The 22,219-nt window shown below is 48.1% G+C and overlaps 8 protein-coding genes across 8 annotated transcripts, besides 36 other annotated features; all 8 read left to right on the top strand.

Annotated features, from left to right (window-relative positions):
- Window positions 1–2,720: a sequence feature (heterozygous, Esmeraldo-like haplotype).
- Window positions 243–2,165, top strand: Tc00.1047053506775.190 (protein kinase, putative; the record flags this gene model as incomplete). Its single annotated transcript, XM_811891.1, has 1 exon — window positions 243–2,165. One exon carries the CDS (start codon window positions 243–245, stop codon window positions 2,163–2,165), a length of 1,923 nt encoding a protein of 640 aa, XP_816984.1.
- Window positions 2,223–2,250: a sequence feature (AT_rich).
- Window positions 2,297–2,324: a microsatellite.
- Window positions 2,481–2,510: a sequence feature (AT_rich).
- Window positions 2,511–2,534: a microsatellite.
- Window positions 2,657–2,723: a sequence feature (A-rich).
- Window positions 2,721–3,965: a sequence feature (haploid, Esmeraldo-like haplotype).
- Window positions 2,812–2,842: a sequence feature (T-rich).
- Window positions 2,935–2,969: a microsatellite.
- Window positions 2,986–3,062: a sequence feature (A-rich).
- Window positions 3,063–3,083: a microsatellite.
- Window positions 3,084–3,114: a sequence feature (A-rich).
- Tc00.1047053506775.180 (hypothetical protein, conserved) lies at window positions 3,503–5,314 on the top strand (the record flags this gene model as incomplete). Its single annotated transcript, XM_811890.1, has 1 exon — window positions 3,503–5,314. The coding sequence occupies one exon, from the start codon at window positions 3,503–3,505 to the stop codon at window positions 5,312–5,314; it is 1,812 nt and encodes a 603-aa protein (XP_816983.1).
- Window positions 3,966–5,023: a sequence feature (areas merged during assembly that could not be assigned to a particular haplotype. This can correspond to areas where the two haplotypes were merged or to regions with more than two copies in the genome that were merged during assembly.).
- Window positions 5,024–5,606: a sequence feature (haploid, Esmeraldo-like haplotype).
- Window positions 5,548–5,573: a microsatellite.
- Window positions 5,607–6,322: a sequence feature (heterozygous, Esmeraldo-like haplotype).
- Window positions 5,649–5,673: a microsatellite.
- Window positions 5,903–5,937: a microsatellite.
- Tc00.1047053506775.170 (NADH-cytochrome B5 reductase, putative) lies at window positions 6,124–7,290 on the top strand (the record flags this gene model as incomplete). The annotated part of the gene is made up of 1 exon (XM_811889.1): window positions 6,124–7,290. The coding sequence occupies one exon, from the start codon at window positions 6,124–6,126 to the stop codon at window positions 7,288–7,290; it is 1,167 nt and encodes a 388-aa protein (XP_816982.1).
- Window positions 6,323–6,490: a sequence feature (areas merged during assembly that could not be assigned to a particular haplotype. This can correspond to areas where the two haplotypes were merged or to regions with more than two copies in the genome that were merged during assembly.).
- Window positions 6,491–6,516: a sequence feature (areas merged during assembly that could not be assigned to a particular haplotype. This can correspond to areas where the two haplotypes were merged or to regions with more than two copies in the genome that were merged during assembly.).
- Window positions 6,517–15,296: a sequence feature (heterozygous, Esmeraldo-like haplotype).
- Window positions 7,407–7,430: a sequence feature (AT_rich).
- Window positions 7,791–9,434, top strand: Tc00.1047053506775.160 (hypothetical protein, conserved; the record flags this gene model as incomplete). The annotated part of the gene is made up of 1 exon (XM_811888.1): window positions 7,791–9,434. One exon carries the CDS (start codon window positions 7,791–7,793, stop codon window positions 9,432–9,434), a length of 1,644 nt encoding a protein of 547 aa, XP_816981.1.
- Window positions 9,706–9,728: a sequence feature (AT_rich).
- Window positions 10,049–10,080: a microsatellite.
- Tc00.1047053506775.150 (hypothetical protein, conserved) lies at window positions 10,110–11,348 on the top strand (the record flags this gene model as incomplete). Its single annotated transcript, XM_811887.1, has 1 exon — window positions 10,110–11,348. One exon carries the CDS (start codon window positions 10,110–10,112, stop codon window positions 11,346–11,348), a length of 1,239 nt encoding a protein of 412 aa, XP_816980.1.
- Window positions 11,150–11,182: a microsatellite.
- Window positions 11,403–11,451: a sequence feature (AT_rich).
- Window positions 11,811–12,458, top strand: Tc00.1047053506775.140 (hypothetical protein, conserved; the record flags this gene model as incomplete). Its single annotated transcript, XM_811886.1, has 1 exon — window positions 11,811–12,458. The coding sequence occupies one exon, from the start codon at window positions 11,811–11,813 to the stop codon at window positions 12,456–12,458; it is 648 nt and encodes a 215-aa protein (XP_816979.1).
- Window positions 12,644–12,718: a sequence feature (A-rich).
- Tc00.1047053506775.130 (hypothetical protein, conserved) lies at window positions 12,743–17,809 on the top strand (the record flags this gene model as incomplete). The annotated part of the gene is made up of 1 exon (XM_811885.1): window positions 12,743–17,809. The coding sequence occupies one exon, from the start codon at window positions 12,743–12,745 to the stop codon at window positions 17,807–17,809; it is 5,067 nt and encodes a 1,688-aa protein (XP_816978.1).
- Window positions 15,297–15,378: a sequence feature (areas merged during assembly that could not be assigned to a particular haplotype. This can correspond to areas where the two haplotypes were merged or to regions with more than two copies in the genome that were merged during assembly.).
- Window positions 15,379–15,420: a sequence feature (areas merged during assembly that could not be assigned to a particular haplotype. This can correspond to areas where the two haplotypes were merged or to regions with more than two copies in the genome that were merged during assembly.).
- Window positions 15,421–18,013: a sequence feature (heterozygous, Esmeraldo-like haplotype).
- Window positions 18,014–18,029: a sequence feature (areas merged during assembly that could not be assigned to a particular haplotype. This can correspond to areas where the two haplotypes were merged or to regions with more than two copies in the genome that were merged during assembly.).
- Window positions 18,030–22,219: part of a sequence feature (heterozygous, Esmeraldo-like haplotype) that runs on past the window's edge.
- Window positions 18,238–18,280: a sequence feature (T-rich).
- Window positions 18,398–21,097, top strand: Tc00.1047053506775.110 (hypothetical protein, conserved; the record flags this gene model as incomplete). The annotated part of the gene is made up of 1 exon (XM_811884.1): window positions 18,398–21,097. The coding sequence occupies one exon, from the start codon at window positions 18,398–18,400 to the stop codon at window positions 21,095–21,097; it is 2,700 nt and encodes an 899-aa protein (XP_816977.1).
- Window positions 21,383–21,429: a microsatellite.
- Window positions 21,886–21,909: a microsatellite.
- Window positions 22,216–22,219: part of a sequence feature (T-rich) that runs on past the window's edge.

The raw sequence follows: 22,219 nt of genomic DNA, 5'->3' as shown, positions 1-22,219 counted from the left end.
TGGGTTAAAAAGGGCTGAGGCCCCGTCTTCTTTTATCGGGGCGCAGCTTGCGTTGTGGCTGGGCAAAACACACACACACACACATGCCGTGACGTCTCTGCTCCTGCTGTTTCAGTTACTGCCCTGTTTTCTTTCTTTCTTTCTTGTTTCTGCCATTGGAAGGAGAAAGAAGAAGCCGCGGGCGAGGCAGAGGGGTACCAGCCGTCAAAGAAAATCAAAAAAAAAGAGCGAAAAAGAAAAAAATGACGAGTCATGCGCATCGCGTGTATAATCGTCGGGTTGTACACGCGGAGGAGGAGAAGGTGCGGGAGCCGCCCACTCTTACGGCCGAGGCCCTTTTGTCGTGGTACACCAAAGCGGTGCGTGATCTTCAGCGCGCGGCCACCCGTCACACCCGTGGGACGGCAGAACGTCCACCGCACCCGTTTTCCCTGTCCGGGCTCAACAAGTGGAATCACTGCACAGACGGGGAGGCGGAGTGCCTCTTTTCTGGCATGAGTCACGTTGAACTGACTGGATTTTGCTGTCGAGTGCATTGTCTCCTTTCAACCATTGCGGGGAACATTTGCGGTCCGTCACTGGCTTTCTCAATGCAGACAGATAAAGGTGAAGCGCCAGACAGCGCTCACAGCGCGCCGTGGAGTGGAATGACACTACATCGAAAAGACTCGGAAAATATGATCCTCCCACGTCAACGGACACGTATTACGACGACGAGGGAAAGGTCCCTGTCGAAGTTGGATAACATGATGGAATGCGAAGATGATACAGACTTTGGGCCACCGGCAAGACACAACCGTTCCTTCTCATCACTGTCTCTTGATCGTCGTATAATGACAACTAGACATGCCTCCAAAACGCATTGGATTAATGGCGCAAAGATCCTTAATGACTACATGGTGCTTAAGAGCATTGGGAAGGGAGCTTCAGGCAAAGTCAAGCTGGCATACAGCCTCTCGCGCAACGAAACCGTGGCTATAAAAATTATACCTCGTCCTAAAAAGAAGGCTCATTTTGGAGCCGGTAGGAACGCATCGGCGAAGAACGCGGAAGCGCTAAGACGCGAGATTGAGGTTATGAAAAAGTTGCGGCACAAAAACATTGTCCCATTATATGAGGTGATTGACGATCCCGACGCCGAAAAGTTGTATCTCGTGATGCGTTACGTCGACAATGGGCCTCTCGCTGTCGTGGGTGCGGATGGACGATGTCCCAAAATGATGCCTGACGAGCTCGTTTTGTACGCACGGCAAATCCTTGCTGGGCTGGAGTATCTACATGAATGCGGCGTGGTGCATCGCGATATTAAGCCTGAGAATATCATTGTGGATAGAAACAAACACGCTTTTCTTGCCGATTTTGGCGTTGCAGCCATTCTTGAGGAGGGCTGTGAGGATATTTTTAATCGTTTTGAGGGGACGCCGTTATTTATGCCTCCCGAATTGTTTTTCGGCGTGAGCAACAATGATGACGAAAATGATCACGGTGACAGCAGCCCTCGAGGGAACCCTTTTGCCATTGACGTGTGGTCCCTCGGTGTGGCATTCTACACTCTCTTGATGGGACGAGTGCCTTTTCTCTCCGTGAAGGATATTGAGGCGGTGCTGCAGTCCCCAATTGTCATCGCGGATGAGGTGCCACAGGCATGGCGCTTGCTGCTGGAGTCGATGCTTGCCGCTGACCCAAGGCAACGTCCTAAAATCAGCGATGTGCGCATACAAGTGGAGAAGATGTCCTGTGGAAAAGTGATGCGCCAAGAAGAGGCCGTCTCACCAAGGTTGGCTTCATGCGACGATGACAGTGCGCTCTTGCGGGCCGAAAACAGCAATTCAAATGCATGCATTTCCTCGCCACATATTGTACCTGTTGTGCAACCGCCATGGCTTGTTCTGCCCAGATTGTTAAACAGGGGAAACAGGACGAATACTCCGGAGTCTACCAGTACTGTCGTGGACACGCTGGGCTTTGAAAGCAACACGAATAGCGCACTCTCGCCAATGGCCATGGATGGAATTACCCGTCGGATCAAAGAATGCATGTCGCTGAATTCGGTGATACCAAAAGTAAACACCGCTACGGAGGGAAGTGTGGATCTGCTGGATAGCCCTACCGCCGGGAAGGCCACGCTGTTCATGGAGGCCACACAGCGTCCTTTGCGGCGTTAAGAGCGCACGAGAAGACAAAATACTTTACAATTTTGAAAAAAGCGTTTGTTTCATCCCATTATATAAATATATATATATATATTTAGTCTTTCATGTGTATAGCCGCAACCGCGGTTTTTTGAGAGATTGCCTTTTTTTTTTTTTTTTTTTTTTTTTTTTGCCCCCTGACGCCCCTCGTACGATTTTTTTCCGCATAACTCAATCTTTCGACTATGGACGTTGGAAGGACATCCAACGGAAGAGAAACCAGCAACAGTGGATGAATAATGTGGCATCATTATATTGCTTGGGCGGATTGCAATGTAAGTATTACCGAAAAAATAAATGAAATTAAAAAAAAAAAATGAGAGAGAGAGAGAGAGAGAAAGACATTTTTCGCTGATAGTGTTGCGAATAAGACGACTTTTCCCCTTGTTGGGTGAATATTTTCTTCCCTTTTTTTTATTATTATTATCTTTTGTTCGATGACGTGCATACAATGCAAGTTGATCTTTTTTTTTTTTCTTTTTTTTAATATATGTTTTTGTTGCTCTTTCTCTTTTTTTTTTTTTTTTTTTTGTTGGGAGGTTGACTGTCGATAAAAATGTACGGACACCCGTTTTTCTCTCTACCCCCCAACATAATTCTTCTTCTTTAAATAATAAACAAAGAAAAGAAAAAGAAAAAAGAAAAAAGAACGCATGTGAAGTACGTTACAATTGAAGAAGGTACAAAAATATAACAAACACCTGTCAAATTATGTTGAGTGAAATATATATATTTGTATATTTGTGTCTGTGTGTGTGTGTGTGTGGGGTGTGTGTGGGGTGGGGGTAGAGTCTTTTATTTTTTATATTATTTTTTATATTATTATTATTATTGTGTGTGTTTGTGTGTGCCTTCTTTTTTTTTTTTTAAATTATTATTATTATTATTATTTATTTTTGTTGCTGTGTTTGTATTGTTGTTTCGCTGCGAAGATGTTTGGATGAATTGCAAGCGGAGATATATGCGTGCATAAACTTTTTTGTGTGTTTGTTAGACTTCTGTCTATTTGGTAATTTATGGCTTTGTATTGCTTTATTGGCGCTCTCTTTTTTTTCCCTTTCCCCCGCCCCCGCTCTTTAAATTCTACCTGTGATGTCGGAAAGGCGTATTTCTCTCTGGTCGTTTACTCGACGCCTAATGAAGTTTCTGACTTTTCGATTTTTTCGCCCTCGCATTTGCAGTGTGTGCGTGTCTGGAGACAACCGTTGCTTTTTTATGTTTTTTTCTGTTTTTTTTGCTTTTGCCTTTGAAATTCTCTGGGCGCCTTTTGCGCGTAGTGTGGCACTTGTGACATTTCTGCCGTGGCCACAATGCTGCGTGGTGCTGTCATTGGGTCGAGGAGAGGATCGACTATCGTCGCGCGCTGCGTGGGTCCTGCCCAGCAGCGTCGCCATGTGCGCTACGCAAACATTCAAGAGACACTTCGTCCGCAGGCGGGGCATAGCGCGGGGCAGATGTCACTTCTTAACGACATCTGCTGCAACCCCGACGCGGAGGAGGAGCGCCGCAAACCCATCTTTCGACATGAAGTTGCTCCACGCGCCCCATCACCATCAACTCGTACACCGGCGAAGAATTATTTGCGGACGATGTATCAATGGGGTTTCAACTCCCTCACACTCTTCCGCAAGACAAATGAGGACCCTGGGCCGTGGTGGAACGCGAACAGCAGCACCCTGGTTTCAAATTGGACGCAGGTGGGTGACTACGCAAATGCCGGCATGTGGTCAGGAGTCTGGCGATATACATATGGTGTGGGCGAGTATAATCTGCGCCCGTATGAGGTGCGGGGGCGGGCCTGGGGACGCCGTTTCAATAAGGCAGGCGCCATCGTCATTGATTATTACTACAATTGTGGCAACCAAAAGGAGAAGACAACGCCGCCACAACTCCTCATGTTTCCGCACACACCGGAGCATCAGATGCACCGTCGTTTTAAAAATCCCTCTCTCCCTGGCTTTCGAGACATCAGCGCGCTGCATGGTAAACGCATTTTTCGGGAAATACAGTACCACCTAGGGCAGGGATTACGTTTTTACCTTGTCGATGGCGTATTTGGAAGTCATCCGGAAACTCAAACGCCCTATCGTATCATTACTGACAATCCGACACATGCATACTTTGCGTCACTTGCAGCTATACGCAAATTTAATTATGTCGCGCAGCAAGAAATTATGTTATCAAAGCGAATTACTCAATCTCCCATTGATGAATGGGGATGGCGGCGTCCTGGTGTACTGGTGTACCACGCTCCAGGTTGGGATTTTGAGAGCCCCCGTATTGTTGAGGAGTTTGGTGGGCCCCGTCCAAAAGACTTGGGTCTTGAACACCCCAAATTTATCGCTTTGGAGCCATATAGTATCCCTATGAAGGCAGCTATTGCAGCGGAGCCAAGCTGCGATGTATTGCTTGATGTTACGGCTTTCTTGTGTGCCCGATGGGGTTTTTATGCCGATGACAAGGGATTTCTTACAGTTGCTGCGGAAAGCATTTTAAGCCCTGATGCTAAGAAACTTACGCTGGTTGTATGTGGTTCGGAATTGGAGGCGGATATTCTCCGAGCATCACCGTACATATTTGGTGCGCGTCATCACCGCATCGCTGAAGGGTGGGTCTCTCGTGCATGGGATGTTGTATCTGCAAAAAAGGATAAAGTAGATGTTGGGGAACACGATTTGGTAGAAAAGAGCCTTGGTCGTATACAAAAACCACTTTCAGGGCGAATTGGTTTGTATAATGCACGTTCACATCGTCATTATGGCCGTCGTCATGTCTCTGGCTTTGGATATAAATTGCCCCACATTTATACGGATGATGCGGCTACCAAAGCGGCGGCGGGCGGGCATCTTTTTTCTTCTCCGAAGGATGCCTTTGCGTCGCACCCTGCACGGCCCAACGCCTTTAAGCTCTCTTCTGTGAGTATCATCGTAGTTGGATCCGGCACGAATGCCGCCAAAGTCATTGTAGATGGGCTTGGTAAGAAGGGGATGATGTACGCAGAGACAGACAAATTGCAGTCGGCGTTTGAGACGACACTGAAGGAGGCAAAAAGCGTGCGTGTGTTGGACCCGGGCTCGGCGACGGCGGAGTTGCAGAGGCTTGCCCAGTCCGGTTCTGCATGAACTTTGCCGGTCCGATAATGTTTTAGGAAATAGAAATGACCCACACTTTTTTATTCCTTTGGAAAGAACAACCACAAAAGCAGCAACAAAAGACCGATAAAATTGGGGTGGCGAAATAAGAAAAAGTCTTTCGTTTGGTCAGGAGTGGGGCTATCTCCGCTGCGGTACGATTAGCGAGTCCAAAGGAAGAAGAAAAAAACACGAGAAAAACAAAAAGTGCGGTTCTGTAGTGAGTGGGGTGGGGTGGGGCGGGGTGGGGGAAAGAAGGGAATTGGGCAATAAAATTAGCGAATTTATTTATTTATTTTCTTGTTATTTTATAGGCAAACCCCTCAAAAAAGGAAAAAAAAAAAAAAAAATGGAATGAAACGACGGGGAGGAAGGGGCAAGGAAAGGGGGATGACTTTTTGCAGGGCGAATAATATTGTCAATGGCTTGTGTTTTTTTGGGAAGGCGCGGGGAGTTAGAGCAGTTAAGGGAAAGAAAAGGATAGTTTGCATGGATGTGTGTGTGTGTGTTTGTGTGTATTTGGAGGAAGCATCATTTGGACGCGATTCTCTCCGTGTAGCAGAACTCTATGAGGATGAATTTTGTTTTCTTTTGCTTCTTTTTTTTTTTTTTTTGTGTGTGTGTGTGTGTGTTGCCTTCCTTTATTTTCTTCTGCACCACGCCGCTAGTTTTTGTTTCACACATTCATCCGTTTCTTCCCCTCCTTTTTTTCCTATTCATCTCTTGTTATTTAAGGAGCGGGTAGCTAAAGACGGGAGGGGGAGGGGGTGAGGGAAATTTGGGCAATTCATCTTGCGTGTATGGGGTCTCGTGGTGCTGAGGGAGGCGGGGGCCCATCGTCAGATTCATCCTGGTTTGGTGACGGCAGCCACCGTGAAGCTCGGTGGCAGAAACGTCAATCACAACGCGGAACACCACGTTGGTCCTATGAGTTACAAGACATTCCTAAACGAGTACGAAACATCCTCAACGATGTGAATGTCGGTTACGCAGCCCGCCTTTCATTGGCTTGTGGAGTCGCCGGTGGCGTTGTCTCCGTCCTCTACTATGCATTTTTTGTTCGTCTTCAGGAATACCGTCCACTGGCGAAGCGATCACGGTTTGCACCGCTTGTGCCGGTGACGCTTATTGAAAAAGATAAGGTGGATGGATCTAGCATGATGGTGCTACGCTTTGCGTTGCCCAATAGTTACGACTACTGTGGTTATGAGCCGGTGAGTTCGGTGAGGGTGACTTCCGGCACTGTGCGAGGTATGGGTTCCGTTAGCCGTTGGTATACACCGATCAGTCATCCGGAGCAGCGGGGTATCGTGGAGTTTGCAATTAAAGACCGCGACCCTGGAGTTATGTCAGCCCGACTGCGGTATCTTGAGCGCGGCGATCGGGTCTACCTTGGCCGCTGGATGAAGGAGTTTCCGTACAAGAAGAACACATATGGGGAGTTGGGTCTCATTTCCACCACCTCTGGTGCCTCGATTGCCTTGCAGCTGATGAAGGTGCTGGAAAGCGATAAGAGTGATCGCACAAAATTATACTTCCTATATTGTCACCACACTGCAAAGGACATTCCCTTTCGCGAGACATTTGATGCCTACGCTAGGCGAAATCCTGACAGGATATCTTCAAATTACAATGTCTTTTCCCTGGCCAAGCAGACAAGAGCACAGGGTGTACGTCTGGGTGAAAACTTCTTTCTCGGAAACATTGATCCAACTATCGTAGAAAAGGCACTCCCACCTCCCGCTATCGTTAATCCCGCTACAGGGAATATTGTGCGGCCAAAGATCCTTATTTGTGGTCCCCAGAGTATGCTGTTGCCTCTTTGTGGAAGAGTAAGTACGATTGGTAACTATTCATATTGGCAAGGGCCATTCTACAAGTATTGCGGCTTTCTGCGGGACATGGGATATACCCGCAGCCAGGTCTACAAGTTTGGCGTTTCTACCAATATGTTGGCTTACCAGTAGAGGTTGCATGTGCTTTTCCCTAGAAAAGAGGGGCTTAGATGGGGAAAACGAAAAACAAAAAAGAGGAACAAGAAGCAGCCGCGTCTAAGTGTGAATGGGAGGATCCGTGGGAAGTGATTTTTATTTATTTATTTAATTTTGTTTTTTGTGTAGCTCTGCAGTGGCATTTCTGTTGGAGGACCGGTGGCCGGCAAAGAAGCGTGATTGAACGGATTTCCTTTTTGGATGAGTTTTTTTTTTTTTGGTGTTGCATCGTAATTGTTTGTGTGAATGAGCTGGGGAGAGAGGGGAATAGTGACGGTGTGCCTCCATGCATTGTCCGACTTCCTCCCGACGGTTTACACCAAATTTTTTTTTCTTTTCTTTTGGGATCTACGTGCGTTTTGCGTCTGTCTAGCTCTGTAGGGCTTTTCTAGGGGCCTTTGAGGCTGGGCAGAGAAAAAAGAAAAAAATAGCGACATACATCTGGTGTCGGGTGCTGGCCAACGGCGCCGTGAACGATGAACGCGTGGGTCGCCGTGATTGACCGGCAGATTCTCCAACGCAATGCTGCGGAAATTCAGCTTACGGAGTGTGTGTTTGACGCACACAAAATTACGCAAAATCAGCTCTTGCGTCTGCAACAGCGGTACCAGGAAATTGTCGACGACAACGGGAGGCTGGACGAAAAGTGCAAGGCTCTCATGCAGCACGTGCGGACGTTGGAGCTGGCGGCGGCTGGCGTCCTGACTTCCACAGCTCGTGAGGGAGAGCTGGAGGCGAAGGTTGCGGAGCTGCAAAAACAGCTGCAGGATAACATCACGCAGGAGAAGGATTACTACAAAAATCTTTACGAGGCCAAGCGTCTCACGGATGAGAACAAAGTTTTGCAGGAAGAAATAACGCGGCTAAAGGAGCAGGAAGCACAACGCGAAAATGTCCTACGAATGCTAAAGAATGATTACGCTGCGCTCAAGCAGGAAAATAGTGTGGTTAGGCCAAAACTAAATACGCTGATCAGCGAGCGGGATCGCTGCGTCAAGGAGCTGCTGACGGCCAAGGACACGATAGCGCGGATGCAGGATACAATTCTGGAGTACGAGGATAGGTGGAATCAAATGCAGAAGGAAAAACGGAATAGCGGTAGTGGCTTTATCATGGGGACGACGTACTCAGATCCGCACTTTGGTGACTCGGTTCGAGGGAGTCGCGCTGTGAAAGACCCCGTAGCCACCCTACGAGACGCCTCCAGTGCGTTGGAGGTTCCCGTTCCGACAGCTCAGGCGTACACCATCAATGAAGCTCACGGCGATCGATTATTGTACGCGACGTGTGCTGCGGATGGCGGGAAGTTACTTATTTCTGGAGGCGGTGATCGCATGATCCGTCACTGGGATTACAGTACTGGGAAGGCGCTGCGCAGTCACCCTAGCACGGACGTGCCACTATGCGTGGATAGCACATCGCATTATTTACTGGCAGGTTGCGCCGATGGTGTCGCCCGTTTTTGGGATACGCATGCGTTGCGCACAGCCGAACTTACGGGACATCGTGAGAAGGTTGTGGCCGCGTATCTTTCTCAGTCAGCGCACAACGCCTTTACTGCGAGCTCGGATCGTACCATTAAAATTTGGGATGTTCGAAAGAGTACAATTCAGCGAACAATCATGTGTTCTAGTAGTTGCAATGATATCTGTGTGGGTGGTTCCCTTATTTTTTCGGCGCACTATAACGGAAGTATATGGATATGGGACCGCCGCACGAACGATCACGGCACGGAAATCAAGCATGCCCACCAGAAGGGTGTAACATGTGTCCGATTGGACCCTAGTGGCCAGCGATTTGTTTCACTTGGTCGCGACGGTGCTGTCAGCGTGCGTGACGTGCGCGAAATGAGTCGTGAGCTGCTTCGAATTGAGGATCATGGGATATGTTGCTCAACAAACCTTGCACGCCTCGCAGTAAGCCCGGATGGAGCGCTTTGCGCATTGGGCAACCTGCAGGGAGAAGTTCTTTTTGTTTCACTTAATACCGGCCGCGTTCTCCAAGAACGGCTTGTAGGAGGACATGTGAAGGCGGTTCACAGTGTCGTGTGGGCCCTTTGCGGATCGACGCCCATGCTTGCGTCAATTGGTGAGGATAAGCGTATCGTTGCTTGGAAATAGACCCGACGTGTAAACACAAACGGGAGGCTGCAATTTTTCACTTATTTGTGTCTATTTGTTTCTTTACTTCTCTACCATTTACCCTTATCTCTTCTTATGTGTGTATGTGTCCGTAGGAGAAGGAGGAAAGGAGGAGTAGGGGCATTACTTGTATAAATGTCATACAAGCCCCTGTCTTTTTTTTTTTTTTTTTTCACATTTTGCGCCTGCAAATAAGTGATGTAGTTGGAGTGATTTGAGATTTGTGTTTTCTTCTGGCATGTGTGCGTTGTTTATATATATATATTTATATATGAATGCCTTTCTAATTGTTTGTTTTTTATATGTTGCGAGCTTGATGACCGTTGAACCTGCGAGCTGCACCTCCGGACGAGAGTAATTTTAAAGGAAAGCGTTATAGAGTTTGAGGGTGAAATGGAAAGGTATGTTTCCAGTTTTTTTTTTTTTTAGTGACAATATATTTCAATATATTTCAATATATATATATGACTTCTTTGCTAGTCACATTGTCGCTACATGTATACATGTTTATACCTATCTATGCGTGTTTGATTTTTTTAAAGGAATTAACTTTATGCATTTTTATTTTTATTTTTTGTTTTCAACACGGCCTCTTCTTCTTTTTTTTTTCTTTTTTTTTTTTTTTGCAAGGGGAAGAACACGAGGGTGGGATGAATGACCCTGTCAAGCGATGCGAATTTTCATGCATCACCCTCAATTACACGCCACGCGGCCATGAATGCTGGAAATGTGCCGTTGGGAAACAAAACGACTGAGAGTGGTGGTTTGGGTGGGGTTGAGGGCAGTTGTAGCAGCTGTGACACGAGGGAATTCTCACTGGACATGATGAACCGCTACGAGCACATGATAGCGCTCTTGACGGCTCAAGCCTTATCGCAGCAGGAGGAGATCAATCAGCTGAAGACAGCCCTCAACGAGGTGGCTAGTCTTCCTGATGTCAATGTGGATGAAAAGCGGTCTTCTGAAAGACCGTCAACACATAGAAATGTATTGAAAAGGCGTGAATGTAAAAAAGCTGCTGTTGAGAGCACCTCATTAAATGACTTGAAAAGAAGTAAAGAACGACAAAAATTACCAAAGCGATGGCGGCACCGTGTGGAAGATCATACAATATTGTTGCTGGAGAAGTACATGCGGTATATGGATGAGTGCCTAGCGAGGGGGCTTGTGGAGCGGCTTCGACGTGTCACACGCGAGCATGTGATACGTTCTCTGGACAAAGAGGTTTTTCGTGTCTTACAAGAGCCTCTGCGTCTTCCGCAAGACGGACAAATGCCCCTGCGTCAAGCATCCGATCATGACCACCAAAACCACCAGCGTCGCATGTGTTTCTCTCCAGCGAGATGTGAAGAAAAAGAGAGTGGGGCAAAAATGGACCACGTCATTCCCCCACCACGCACACCGTCGCATGAAAAAAGCACCTCACATGAAGTTCCCGTCACTGCGAGAAAGGACGCTAGACGGCCGAGTTCCTTCGAGAATCCTCCCGTGAGGCTGTGCGAAGTGGGCTGCGGTAGCAAGGCCGAAACTGAGCAGTATTTGTCTACCATTTCTACTGAACCATCCGTGTCGGGGTCAAGTTCATGGTTTCGTCTTCATCTGGATCAATCTTTGTTGGGGCAACTGCAGCATAAAGTAATGTTGCTGGAGGATCGTCTTGCTGCAGCCGCTTTCTCGGCGTCCTGTCGAAGCGAGTCGTCGTCGTTGTCGTCGTTGTCGCCGCCGTCTGTGGAGAAGACACTTGGCCGCGATGGCCGCTCCGGCTGGGGTTCTTCTTTGTGGTCTCCGACCAACTCCAGCGGTGCGACCAACGTAAGTGATGAAATAAAGGTGCTTCTGGATATCTTTGAAGGGCGCCAGCCTGTCAACGTCGTTGAGAAGCTGTTTTTGTGAAGCATTTCAAATGGGAGTCGAAGAGATCTTTATTTCTTGGTGTGTATGGATTGCATATAAATATATATATATTTTCTTATGGTTTATTTATTTATTTATTTTTGTTTGATATGGTCTTCTGTGGGAGAGTTGGGTGCTTTCCCGCATTCCTGTACCTCTCATCGCATTCTTCTCTCGGTACGATACACCCGTATGTTTGCGGTGAATAGACAATCATAGAGATGGAGGACGAGGAATTCAACAGTTGCTTGGCAAATGCAAAGCGATGGCAACAAAACGAAAGAGATGGAGGGGGGAGAAAGGAAGGAGGGAGAGTGAAGAGAGGTGCAGCAGTGTTTTCTTCAGTCTGTGTGTGTGTGCGTAATGAATGTATTTAATGACTTCGGGCGGTTTTTTCTCTGTGATAGCCTTTTCTTTTTTTATTTATTTCCGTTCTGAATGAGGAAGGGGGTTTAGGCCGAAATGCTGGATCTCCCGGATTCTGGTGACGGGGCGCTGCCGAGAGAATTTATGGTTGCCCTTGAGAGACGTGCGGCAGTTGCAGTCACGGATCTCAATCGCACTCTGAAGGCGCACCAGGAGAGTCACAGCCAGCGCACTCACGGAGCGCTCGTTTTAGCTGTGGCCGCCGCGCAGCGTGTGGTGAAGTTGCTTGCGACCGTCAAGGAGCAGCAACCGCTGAGCCGTCACTCCGCTGCCGTTCCTGTCTCGCTACTTGTGCAGCTGGAGACTCACCGCATCGCTATTCGCCGTGTCCTTCCTGCGGCTGTGGCTGCGACGGAGACGAAGAGGTCGGATGGCGCCGCAGATACCGTCAACGCATTGCGATCGCTGCTTCACACACGCTCGCTTTTGAATTTGGAGCTACGCAAGGTGCAGGGGGCCGTGGACGAACTGGCGGGGAGCTCCGTGCCATTGGAAATGCTTCAGGGCACCCTGCAGGATGTTAACGCGACAGTCGAAGTAGCGCAGCGCCTGGTGCGGAAGTTGTTGTCAGTGAAGTCTAAGGATGATCTTGTGCTGCGTATTTCAGTTGCCATTTTTCTCATTGCGGTTGCATATATTCTTGCACAACGCCTCTTTGGGTTCTTTCCAACGCAAATTTGCTGAATTCGGCCGCGAGTGACTCTTGGGGCATCGATGTGAAATTTAATTGAGGCGAAGGAATGTGAGGAGGGAGAGGTCAAAGAAGAAAGGAAAAGCGGTGACAGAAACATTCAGGAATTTGCAGTTGATACTTTTTTTCCCCCTTGTAACTGTGTGTGTGTGTGTGTGTCTTCTGCCGGAAAGCAACCTTTTACTGTTTTTTTTTTTCCCTCTCGTTGTGGGTCTTTTTTTTTAATTAAATTTTTTTTTTATTTTTATTTTTTGTGTGTGTGTGAAGTGTGCGATCAATGATTCGTCCGACGCGATGGCAGCCGGAGAAGAAAGGCGATGAAGCGGGAATTCGCAGTCCGCATGCGTCTTTCCTAGACTCTCCCGTGAATTTAACGTTAACCAGCCAAACGGCAAGGACACAGAGGACAGTGCCGCCGGAAGCTGAAAAGGGTGTGGGTAGCAACACGCTGCCAAGCATTTATGAGGCGAAGCCGATGAACGCAACGTACCCTCTCCGATACAACCAGACGGGGATGGGCGAAGAAAAGGCAAAGACCACAAATTTAAAAACAGTTACGCCCAATGCAACCATCACGGAGTCATATGACATGACGCATTGTCGTCCGAAGCTCATGCAAAGAGTGGCGGCACATCTTGCGAGGGTGGCGATTGATCGCCAATCCAACGTTTTCCCGCTTGTCATCAACGATCCAGAGACAAATGAACCACGGTTAATGCCGGAAGAGGAAAAACACTTCGCGCCCGAGAAGAAAATTCTCATGGCACCCGCCTTGGGCATTGCTGCAGGCGTGAACGTCATAGGCGGCCATTCCCAATGCTTTGTGATGTCCCGGAAGGAGGCGAATTGGCGGATGCAAAAGGAACGAGAGTCGAACCGTCTTATCTTTTCATGGTGGGAATCACGGAATGCGTGCCGCCGAAACGAGGAGGAAATTGCGGTGATGGAGGGGGAGCTGCGGGATCCACTGTGGAGTTTTTTTCGAAAGTCCATCACGGAGGAGGAGGCGCAGTGTCTAATTGAGCTGAAGGAGACGAAGACACCGACCTCGGGCCAGATGCTTTTGAAGCCAACAGGAGCAAAACCGAAGAGTGGCGTGGATTTGAATGGCAGAGGGTCGTCCTCTTTGGCCTTTGTCCCTGCAAGCTCGGACCGTGGAATTTCAATGTCATTTGAACTTTATGAAAGACTTTTTTTTCGGGTGCTTAGTCGTGTACATCGGCATTTTTTGACGCTGCTGCGGTGTCGGGCGACGGGCGCAGCGGAGGTACCGGAAATTTTACTGGATTCACGCTCACAGGGCCACAACTATGTTCAGCTCCTGCTGCAATCCCAGCTGGAAATGATGGAGGCAGGAAAATCTTTATCCAGCGGCAATGATCCTAAGGAAATTTGCTTGCCGGTTGTCTCCATTCCAGAGGAACGCTGTTTCCGGCCGATGCTTGAGGCCGAAACATCCTTTGCTGTTACTTTGCTTTGGTGCATTCTTGAACAAGTGAGATCCATGCTGCCTGGCACGGCCTTGGCACTTCAGCTGTACGTGCGGTATGTGCTGCCCCATGTATATGAAAACTTTGCCTTTTACGAGAAGCAGTTACCGAAGGCAGGGGCTATTGGTGAACAGGTTGAACAGCTGCACGCTTTGCCCCTTAACCTTGTGCGGCAGCGAGCCATGACTGTGGCAACGAAACAAGCAAAGGACGACGTTCATTATATGGAGGGATTTCTAAAGAGTTGGGCGTGGCGCACATGGCGGCGTAGTGTGGTTGGGCAAAGACAGCGCGAGCGCGCAATGAAACTTCTAGAGGCTAGGTTTAAACGCCTTTACAAAGTCATATGGTTGCAGAAGTGCTTTGACGGATGGCGCCTCGCCGCGAAGGAAGGGCGATTTGTTGCCCAGCTTGACGTTATTGATGTGAGTTACAAGTCGTTTCTCTCCGGCGCTCGACACGCCGCTCGCGAGGTGCAACTCTTTCCGGAGCTGGGCGAAGGCCTGACAAGTGGCAGCTCTACAGCCCTCGACAAGAACAAGTTTGTCGCCATGAAACTTGCGGAAACGGCGCAACACACAAAAGCAAAGAAAAAATCCGTGTCACTTGTGGAGGCAGAGCCTGCAGAGAAGCAGGTGGAGAAGCAGAGGGCAGAAAACAAAGAATCCGCTTCTTCCTCCAATTCCTTTTTTGCGCCAGGAACGAAAAGAAAGTCTGTTCTGATAAAGATGGCACTTGAGGAGCCGCCAGCGCCACCGCCTCCAAAGGACTTGAAGGAGGAGACCTCTGATGAGATAAGTGAGGCAGATGAGGTGGCACCAAAGAAGGCGACATTCATCACTTCTGTTCCTCGGGGAGTCAGAGAAGGCAAGGAGGCATCTCCCCTGCAAAACCGTGCTATCACAACCTTTGAAGGCATGCTGCAAAAACTGCGGGAGATGGAAATGATCAGTGGATACTTGCGCGAAGAGATTGCCATCCAGAACAAACTCATACAGAAATTGGAGCGTGAGAACAGCAGCCTAAAGAGCAAAACACGCGATCTTGAGTTGAGTCTTTTTAATTCCGAGGAAGAACGACTGCAGTATTCCAACCTTCTACAGGAGAAGGAATTAGATATACGTGAGCTGGCGCGTCGCATCACTCAGCTGAAGTCTCGTTTGCGTTGCCAGACGCATAGACCATGGCAGCGCACAGTCATGCGTGTGATTGGGGAGCTTTGTGGTGCCTCTACATCCGTGTCAGAGCGCGCGGATGACCTACATGTTGCCCGCAAGTTGGTGGCTTCTGCGGCGCACAAGCGCAGCAACACGAATGATTCTTCCAATTATGTGGAGAAAATGGCGACAGGCTCTTCCGAGTTGCGCGCAAGCAGGAATACGGCGCCATCGAGAGTAGCGGAGGAGGATAGCATGGTTGAGAATGATGAGAACAGCAGCATCAGCAGCACGGGGCATTCTGCCACTGCAGAGCCTGGTGCGGATGAGGAACGGCTATTTGGGAAAATTGCACCACTTGTCATTGTTTCTACGCGTGATATGCCCGATGCACAGACAATTTTACGCGATTGGGCAAACGGTTGTTTGGAGGACTTGGAGTCTCTTGATGATTTGAAGGGAGGCACCCTCTCGGCTCGATTTAATCAGTTTTCGGACGAGGTGCGCAACGGGGTGCTTTTCAGTCGGCTGCTCTTCTACTTGGCATTGCCACGGTACCAAAACAAAACGGCCGTGGCACAAGCTGGAACGGAAGAAACCAAAAATAAAGCGTCATCGCAATTGAGCTTCACGTTACACCGACAGCAATTACTGATGCAGAAGAATGTGCAACTTGAAACCCCTTTTCCGACGTACTCGGAATGTTTTGGTGATCTGCTCAATCTTAAGCCGTCAGGGCGCATGTCACTTTTACTGCAATTTGCAACGGAACTAATGGAAGGACAAGAACAGCTTGGAGACGAGTATATAAAAAAGCAAATGGCCCTTATTCGCGAAGCTGCCGTGAAGGCAACAGAGATGGTGCCATTACCGTCTGTAGATCGTGTGGAGATGCTAGAAATCATTGATCCTTACGCCTTGTCTCGGGGAGATCGAAGTGCAACAATTACATTTATTGCACTCTTATATGTACGCTTCTCACACCCCTTTAACCATAAGGCAAGACAGAGTGCAATGATTGAGCGTGAGGCAATATTATATCTCCTTAGTGGTGGTACCTATTCGCTACAGGATCAGAAAAGTATTGCTGAAGTGTCGAAGGAGCCAGAGTCGAAAGAACAACGTTCCACCGAAGATGAGGAGTTTTCTATCGCGCGGAGGTTCCTGACGCAGCTGGAGGAAGAGGATCACACTCCATGGCAACTTTTTTTGAGTCACTGCAAGCCGTTAATTAACACCATGGCGCATCCTTTTGTTTTGCGTGGTAACTTTTGGCCCAGCGTGGCGTTTAACTCTCCCGAATTGGCCCAAATGCTTGGATCCCTTGGTCTTGCACTAAATCGCTCCCTCGAAGTTCACCGATGGCATATTATTGTGTCATGTCTTGTGCCAGTAAAAACATTTAGTGGGCTGAGTCGCGGTACTTTTACCGGGAGCCGTGCCTCGCCTGTCGCCTTGCAGGCCGGGTTAGAGCGTGACGGAGAGTGGGTTTTTGCGATGGAAATGCCATGCGTCCAGGAGATGTTTGAGCAGCGAGAGGCGGTAGTACGTGAGGCCATCCAGGCGGGAACTCTGGTGAAAAGTGGCACAGGGGAAGGCTATGAGTGGAAAGATGGGAGTGAATTTATCGCAATGGATAAAACTCGTTTGTTGTCTTCCATTGGCACGTGTGTTAATGACCTTTTGCAACTTTTCGTGCAACGTGGCAGTTTTTCTGGCTCCTGTGCGATGCCGGCTCTTGATCTTGGCAGTTGGCGTCTTCTTTGGATAGACCTTGGACTCGTGAATCCGGACGATACGGAAAAATCAGTACTAGACCTGGAGCAAATCACGCGCATCTTTTGTCGTGTTACATCAATAGCGGTGGAGTCGAGGAAAGAGGCACGAACCTCAGATCCCAGCGTTGATGCATGGGGCCCACAGCAGCTGCCTACATTTACAGGCGTACTGTACTTTTCTGAATTTCTTGTGGCAGTGGTGCTCCTGGCGCATGAAATGTTTCCGCCGCTAGGTGATAAGATAAAATTGAACGAGGGAGGTGTTGTGTGGCTTGCTGATGCTCTCTCAAACCTTGTCTTTCGCTATATAGGGCCAATTTTAATGACAAATGCTGCGGAAGACCCAGTACGCGTTATAAGGAGCTTTCGGGCAAATGTAAAGACTGAGCAAGTTCTCATACGGCACAACAAGGCACTGTTGCTGCTTTTCAACACGTATTGCAAGGATATCTGTGGTGTTTCAGGAATGGAACGGGAAAGCTTGTTGCAGATGCTTCGCGATGCAATGCTAACAAGCACAGATATCTCACAAAATTTGATTTATGAACTTTTTATGCCCTTTAGTGTCACCCGGAAAGCGGATGAAGGCAGTAAGGAAGAGCGACGGCGTGAGCAAGATGCCCGTCCACGTGATTTGACGGTACAACGCCGCCGTGGCAACGTGAACATTCTGGACCCCAATTCGGATGTCCAGTCGCAGACGGGAAAGTCGAGGGAAGTTTCTGTGCTTCTCTACGATGGCTTTATTGAATTCCTCTGTGTTTTATGCCATTTTAAACAGCCAAATCCACTGATACCGTTTGACCAACGACTGGAAATCTTTTTGCGCCGCGGCCTATTACGCCCCTTGGCCCAGAGAAACGATGCGCTTTCGGCTATTATGTCATTAGAGAGGAGAAGTTTCAAGCAGGAAGCTTGAACATGAGAAAAAAATATTTTTCTTTTTCTTTTCCCTCCACAACTCTGTACAAAGCATGACAAAAAAAAAATAAAAAATGCGCAGAAGATATGTACATATGTACACATGTATATTACATGCAGACAGGCATGCATTGCATGGCTTGTCAATATGTGATATGTTTTGTCTTTTATTTTCTTCCCACCACGTTGACTATCATGAAATGGCGGTGGAGACGATGTTTATTGAATGAAACGACACCAACACACGAAATATTACGTTGTTATTTTTCTCTCTTAGAAATGGTTGGTCACCAGGGAAGAGGCGGGTCAAAAAAAATTTTTTTTTTTCTTCTACTTCTTGTGTATTTTATTTACCCCGTTCCAACTCCCTGTGCGTTCGGTGGGGGGAAAGAGGAATTAATAAGAGAGCGCACGCACAACAAACGGAAAAACAAAAGGAAGAAGGAAAAAAAAAAAAAAATAAATAAAAGGAGACACAACGACAAAAAAGTGACAGGAGGAGTAGCAAGAGCGAGGGAGAGGAAGAGAAGGAAATTTGGGCCTACAGGAGGGGGGACACACACACACACAAAAAAAAAAAAGAAATATGACGATTCTCTCGAGACCGATTCCTTCCAAGTCGTTCCGCTCATGGAGAATTACCGCTGGTAACTTTGAAAAGAGACTTTGCGTTCAGGAGCGCACAGTAGAAGGACTCAGCAAAAACAAGCGTATTGCACATCGTCTTCTTTACAGAGAAACCGATTTTTTGCGGTATCGGATTATTTTTTCATACAACACGTTGGACTATGAAATGGACCCCGTAAAGAGACATGTGGCCATGAAGAAAAGAAGTAGGTCTTCACGTATTGTGCTGGCTGTCGCCAACAGTCTCCAAGAGATTATGTGTGACTGGGACACAATTACATTACTATTCAAGGACCGAAGTTTGGCCACCATGAGCGATTTGCTAGCGGCGGACAGTTGGAAAAGACTGCACGAGTGCCTTAGTGACACCTCCACGCTTACTGAGGCATCAAAAGCGGAAACAGAACAGAAGTTAGTCAGTGAGAGTGGTGTAATAAAGGACGTAAAATGTATTTCTTCATCTCACTCTGGAGAGTCTGGGCAGGAAAATGGATTGAGTTATGACATGCAGCAACAGCAACAGCTGTCGTTTGATGCCCAGGATATGTGCTTTATTCGTATTATGAGTTTATGGAGTTGGCTACACCCCCTTGACACATTTGTGTACCTTTCTTTATTAATTTTTGCTTTAGGGTGCGGTGTCATGCGTTTTTTTTCTTTTTTTTTAATTTCACTCGGTGCTGGATTTACTTATCCTTTTCGTCCAATGAGTCACGAGGAGCTACAGGAATTTGGGGAAAGACTGTGTCAGCTGGAAAGTTATCTTGGTTGGCGGAGTCCTCGACACGTTGTGTCATCTATTATTTCTCTCGCGTTGGTGAAACACGTGGTGTTAGTGCTTTTTCCGCAGCTGAATTTGATGGATGCTTTGGAAAGTGTTTTGTTACCGTCGTTGGTTTCATTGCTTTTGTATAGGGGAATTTTTCAAATTTTTTGTGGAGTAAACTTGCGAGTGCCGGTTTCTGCCGCGGCGGGAACCGCTTTTGAGGAACCCGTTTGCCCAACGACACCGTGTGTTGTGAATGACGAGAACGAGGAAAATGGATTTTTAATGAGCAACGATGTGGAGGGGACACCAGCCACGCTGGATGCACACGAGAAGGCCCTTCACGATGAATTGTTACCCGAGGGCCCCTTCTCAGAGATCATTACACGCTGCGTGAAATTTGCTTCGGTGTCGAACGGCTGGGCGACACGAGAGAAGCGGCGGAGTGGCGCAGTGGTGTTTGAGAAAAAAAGCAACTACTCTGGAAAAACGGCGGTTCTTGTGGTTGCCAACATCCCACATGCGAACGCGGGAACTTTGCAACATTTGCTTCTTGACGATCCTGATTTTGAGGACGATAAGGGATCCTACGCGTACCAGTACGACAGTTTACTGGAGAGACGGGCGAGTGTGAAGGCACTGGGCATAAATGAGCGTTTAGTGTTGACGCGATACAAAACACTTCAATGGGGCGTTGCACCCCGAGAAGTTTTAACTTGGGTTAGTTGCGCAAATCTTTTTACACCTTCGCAACAGGAAGCACTCGGCATACGGCCTGACAATGGCAAGGGGTTATTGGCATTTTCTCAGTGTGGAGTTGCATGCTTAGATGACTTTGTTACACTTCCGCCATCAATAGCCTCGGATGGGCATGAACGTGCAGTATCGCATATTTATCATATCATGGGCCTTGAGGAGGCGGATGGCTCTCTGACACTTCATCTCTGTCACGACGTAGACCCCAAAGGAAATATTCCAGGCACATTTCAATTTTATGCAAACAAACAGCATGTTAAAAAGACAGAGGCTATGATGAGGCTACTTTCTGAAATTGGTCCCAAGCCAAATATTGTGCGTCCGTACGTAAATGCGAGGGACTTTATCCCTTTTATAAACCGTCCAGTGCCTCGTAAAAATAAAAAATTAAGCGGGGAAGCCCCAACCTGTGAACACACGAGGGAACTCCCTCCTGCAGATACCGTGCCTGACCCAGAGGCGGAGAGAATTGTGAAAAGCGTCGTAGAAGGCCTTTTGCTTCGCCAATGGAAATTGGTTTTGGATAAAAAAGGAATTTCTCTCTGGTCGACGGTATTGCCGTGGTGTGACAAGAAGGCAATGAAGACAGTTACCTTTGTTCCTGGTGCGACACCGAGAGATTTGGAATCCGTTCTTGCAGACATGAGCATTGCAAAAAGGCTGGCCCGTGGCGTAGAGAGCAGGGGGGAAATCAAAAAAGTTTCGGACTCAATTTCGATATTTCGCACAACGTTTTCGTCTCCGGTGTCAGGCATTGACCCACGCGAGATGGTGACACGTGAAGTGACTTGCTACTACCCTAGCCTGGCCAAATGTGCTGCGCTTGGGATTCCCTGTAGTGATGGAGCGAAGGAGGGTTCTATCTTTCTGCACGTTGGCGAGGACGCAACGGAAGAGTTACCACCAAATCCCAAATATCAGAGAGGGCGTGTTTTTATGTCCCTCGCGATGGCGGAGGAGATGGAGGATAAGAAGGGTATGCGAGGTATTCGCGTGACAAGAAGTGCATCGGTTGATCCTGGCGGGTCCATTCCGACGGCTATTGTTGACGGTGTTCTTTTTCTGCAGTGGCAAGAAGCGGCAAGGTTGGCGGACTGCATCAAGGAGGTAGCAGCCGCCAGGCTAAAGAGTTTGTGAACGAAAGTTGAGTTTGCTAGTCGTGTGGAAAGGAAAAAAAAAAAAAACAGTAACAAAAAGAAATTAATAATAATGAAAATCTGGAAAGCCTTTTCTATCATTTTTTTTTTTTTTTGGGGGAGCGGGGTTGGCGGCGTGCGAGGTTTTTCACTTGAAGCGGAAATGTTACCGCGACGACGGTGGCTTTATTGGGCACCCCGGTACCGTACGTGCCTGCGTCACCCCTTTTAATCTGCAGAGGCCTGTACTCACGGAACTGCCGTTGTCTTTTTCCCCACACGCGTATTTTTTTTTGTTTGTGTTTTTGTGTTGTTCTTTTTTTTTTTTTTTTTGCCAATTGGCCCGTTGGTTTCATGTCAACACAACAAATGCAGGTGGAGGACCGCCGGAGGGAATTGACGGAGCGAGAGGGACGCTTGGCGGCTGTTTTGCCACACATCCGAGGGGGGTTTATTAGGCGCGGGAGCCCGGCCTGGCGGGGGTTCGAATCAGCGCGGCACACGAAACGGGAGGAGGAGGGAGATACGTTCCTCTGCCCTCGACACCGCAACACACAGCACGCGAAGGAGCACCACCAGCAGCAGCAGCAATAATAAGAGAGAGCGTTGGGGGTGGGGTGGGGACAAAACAGGGGCCATAGCGAGCCTCTTCTCCCGCCCCTCTTCACTCACCACGCTGCGTTGAGTGAACGGGCGGGGGCGGGAGAGTTTGTTGCTTCGCTGAGTGCGTCAGCGGTGAGTCATAGATAATAGAAAGGGCAGTCTGTAACTAAGCAAGTGTTTTGCCTGTATATATATATATATATATATATACGCAAACATTAAAAGTCGTTGTAAGGAGTGGGGACAGACTAATTTTTCATAGAGGCTTCTTTATATAGTGGTGAGAGTTTATTACAGAAGAGTCCGAGCCGCACACCTGCAGACACACTCACACACAAGGGGGGAAGAAAAAGAATTTGAGTGAACGGGTCTGGGGCGGTGCACTGGCTGATTGAAGGATAAAAGAAGCCGAAGAAGGAATAGATTTAAGAAACTGGAGGTGATCTTGTGTGGGTTTAATTGTTTAGGCTCCTGCTGTTAAGGAGAGGGGCGTACGAGAGGATTTCGTGAAGGGACAAAA

Source organism: Trypanosoma cruzi, genomic scaffold (assembly GCF_000209065.1).
Source record: "Trypanosoma cruzi strain CL Brener 1047053516729 genomic scaffold, whole genome shotgun sequence".
NCBI classification, from domain to species: domain Eukaryota; phylum Euglenozoa; class Kinetoplastea; order Trypanosomatida; family Trypanosomatidae; genus Trypanosoma; species Trypanosoma cruzi.
This window is presented reverse-complemented; position numbering and strand designations above follow the sequence as displayed.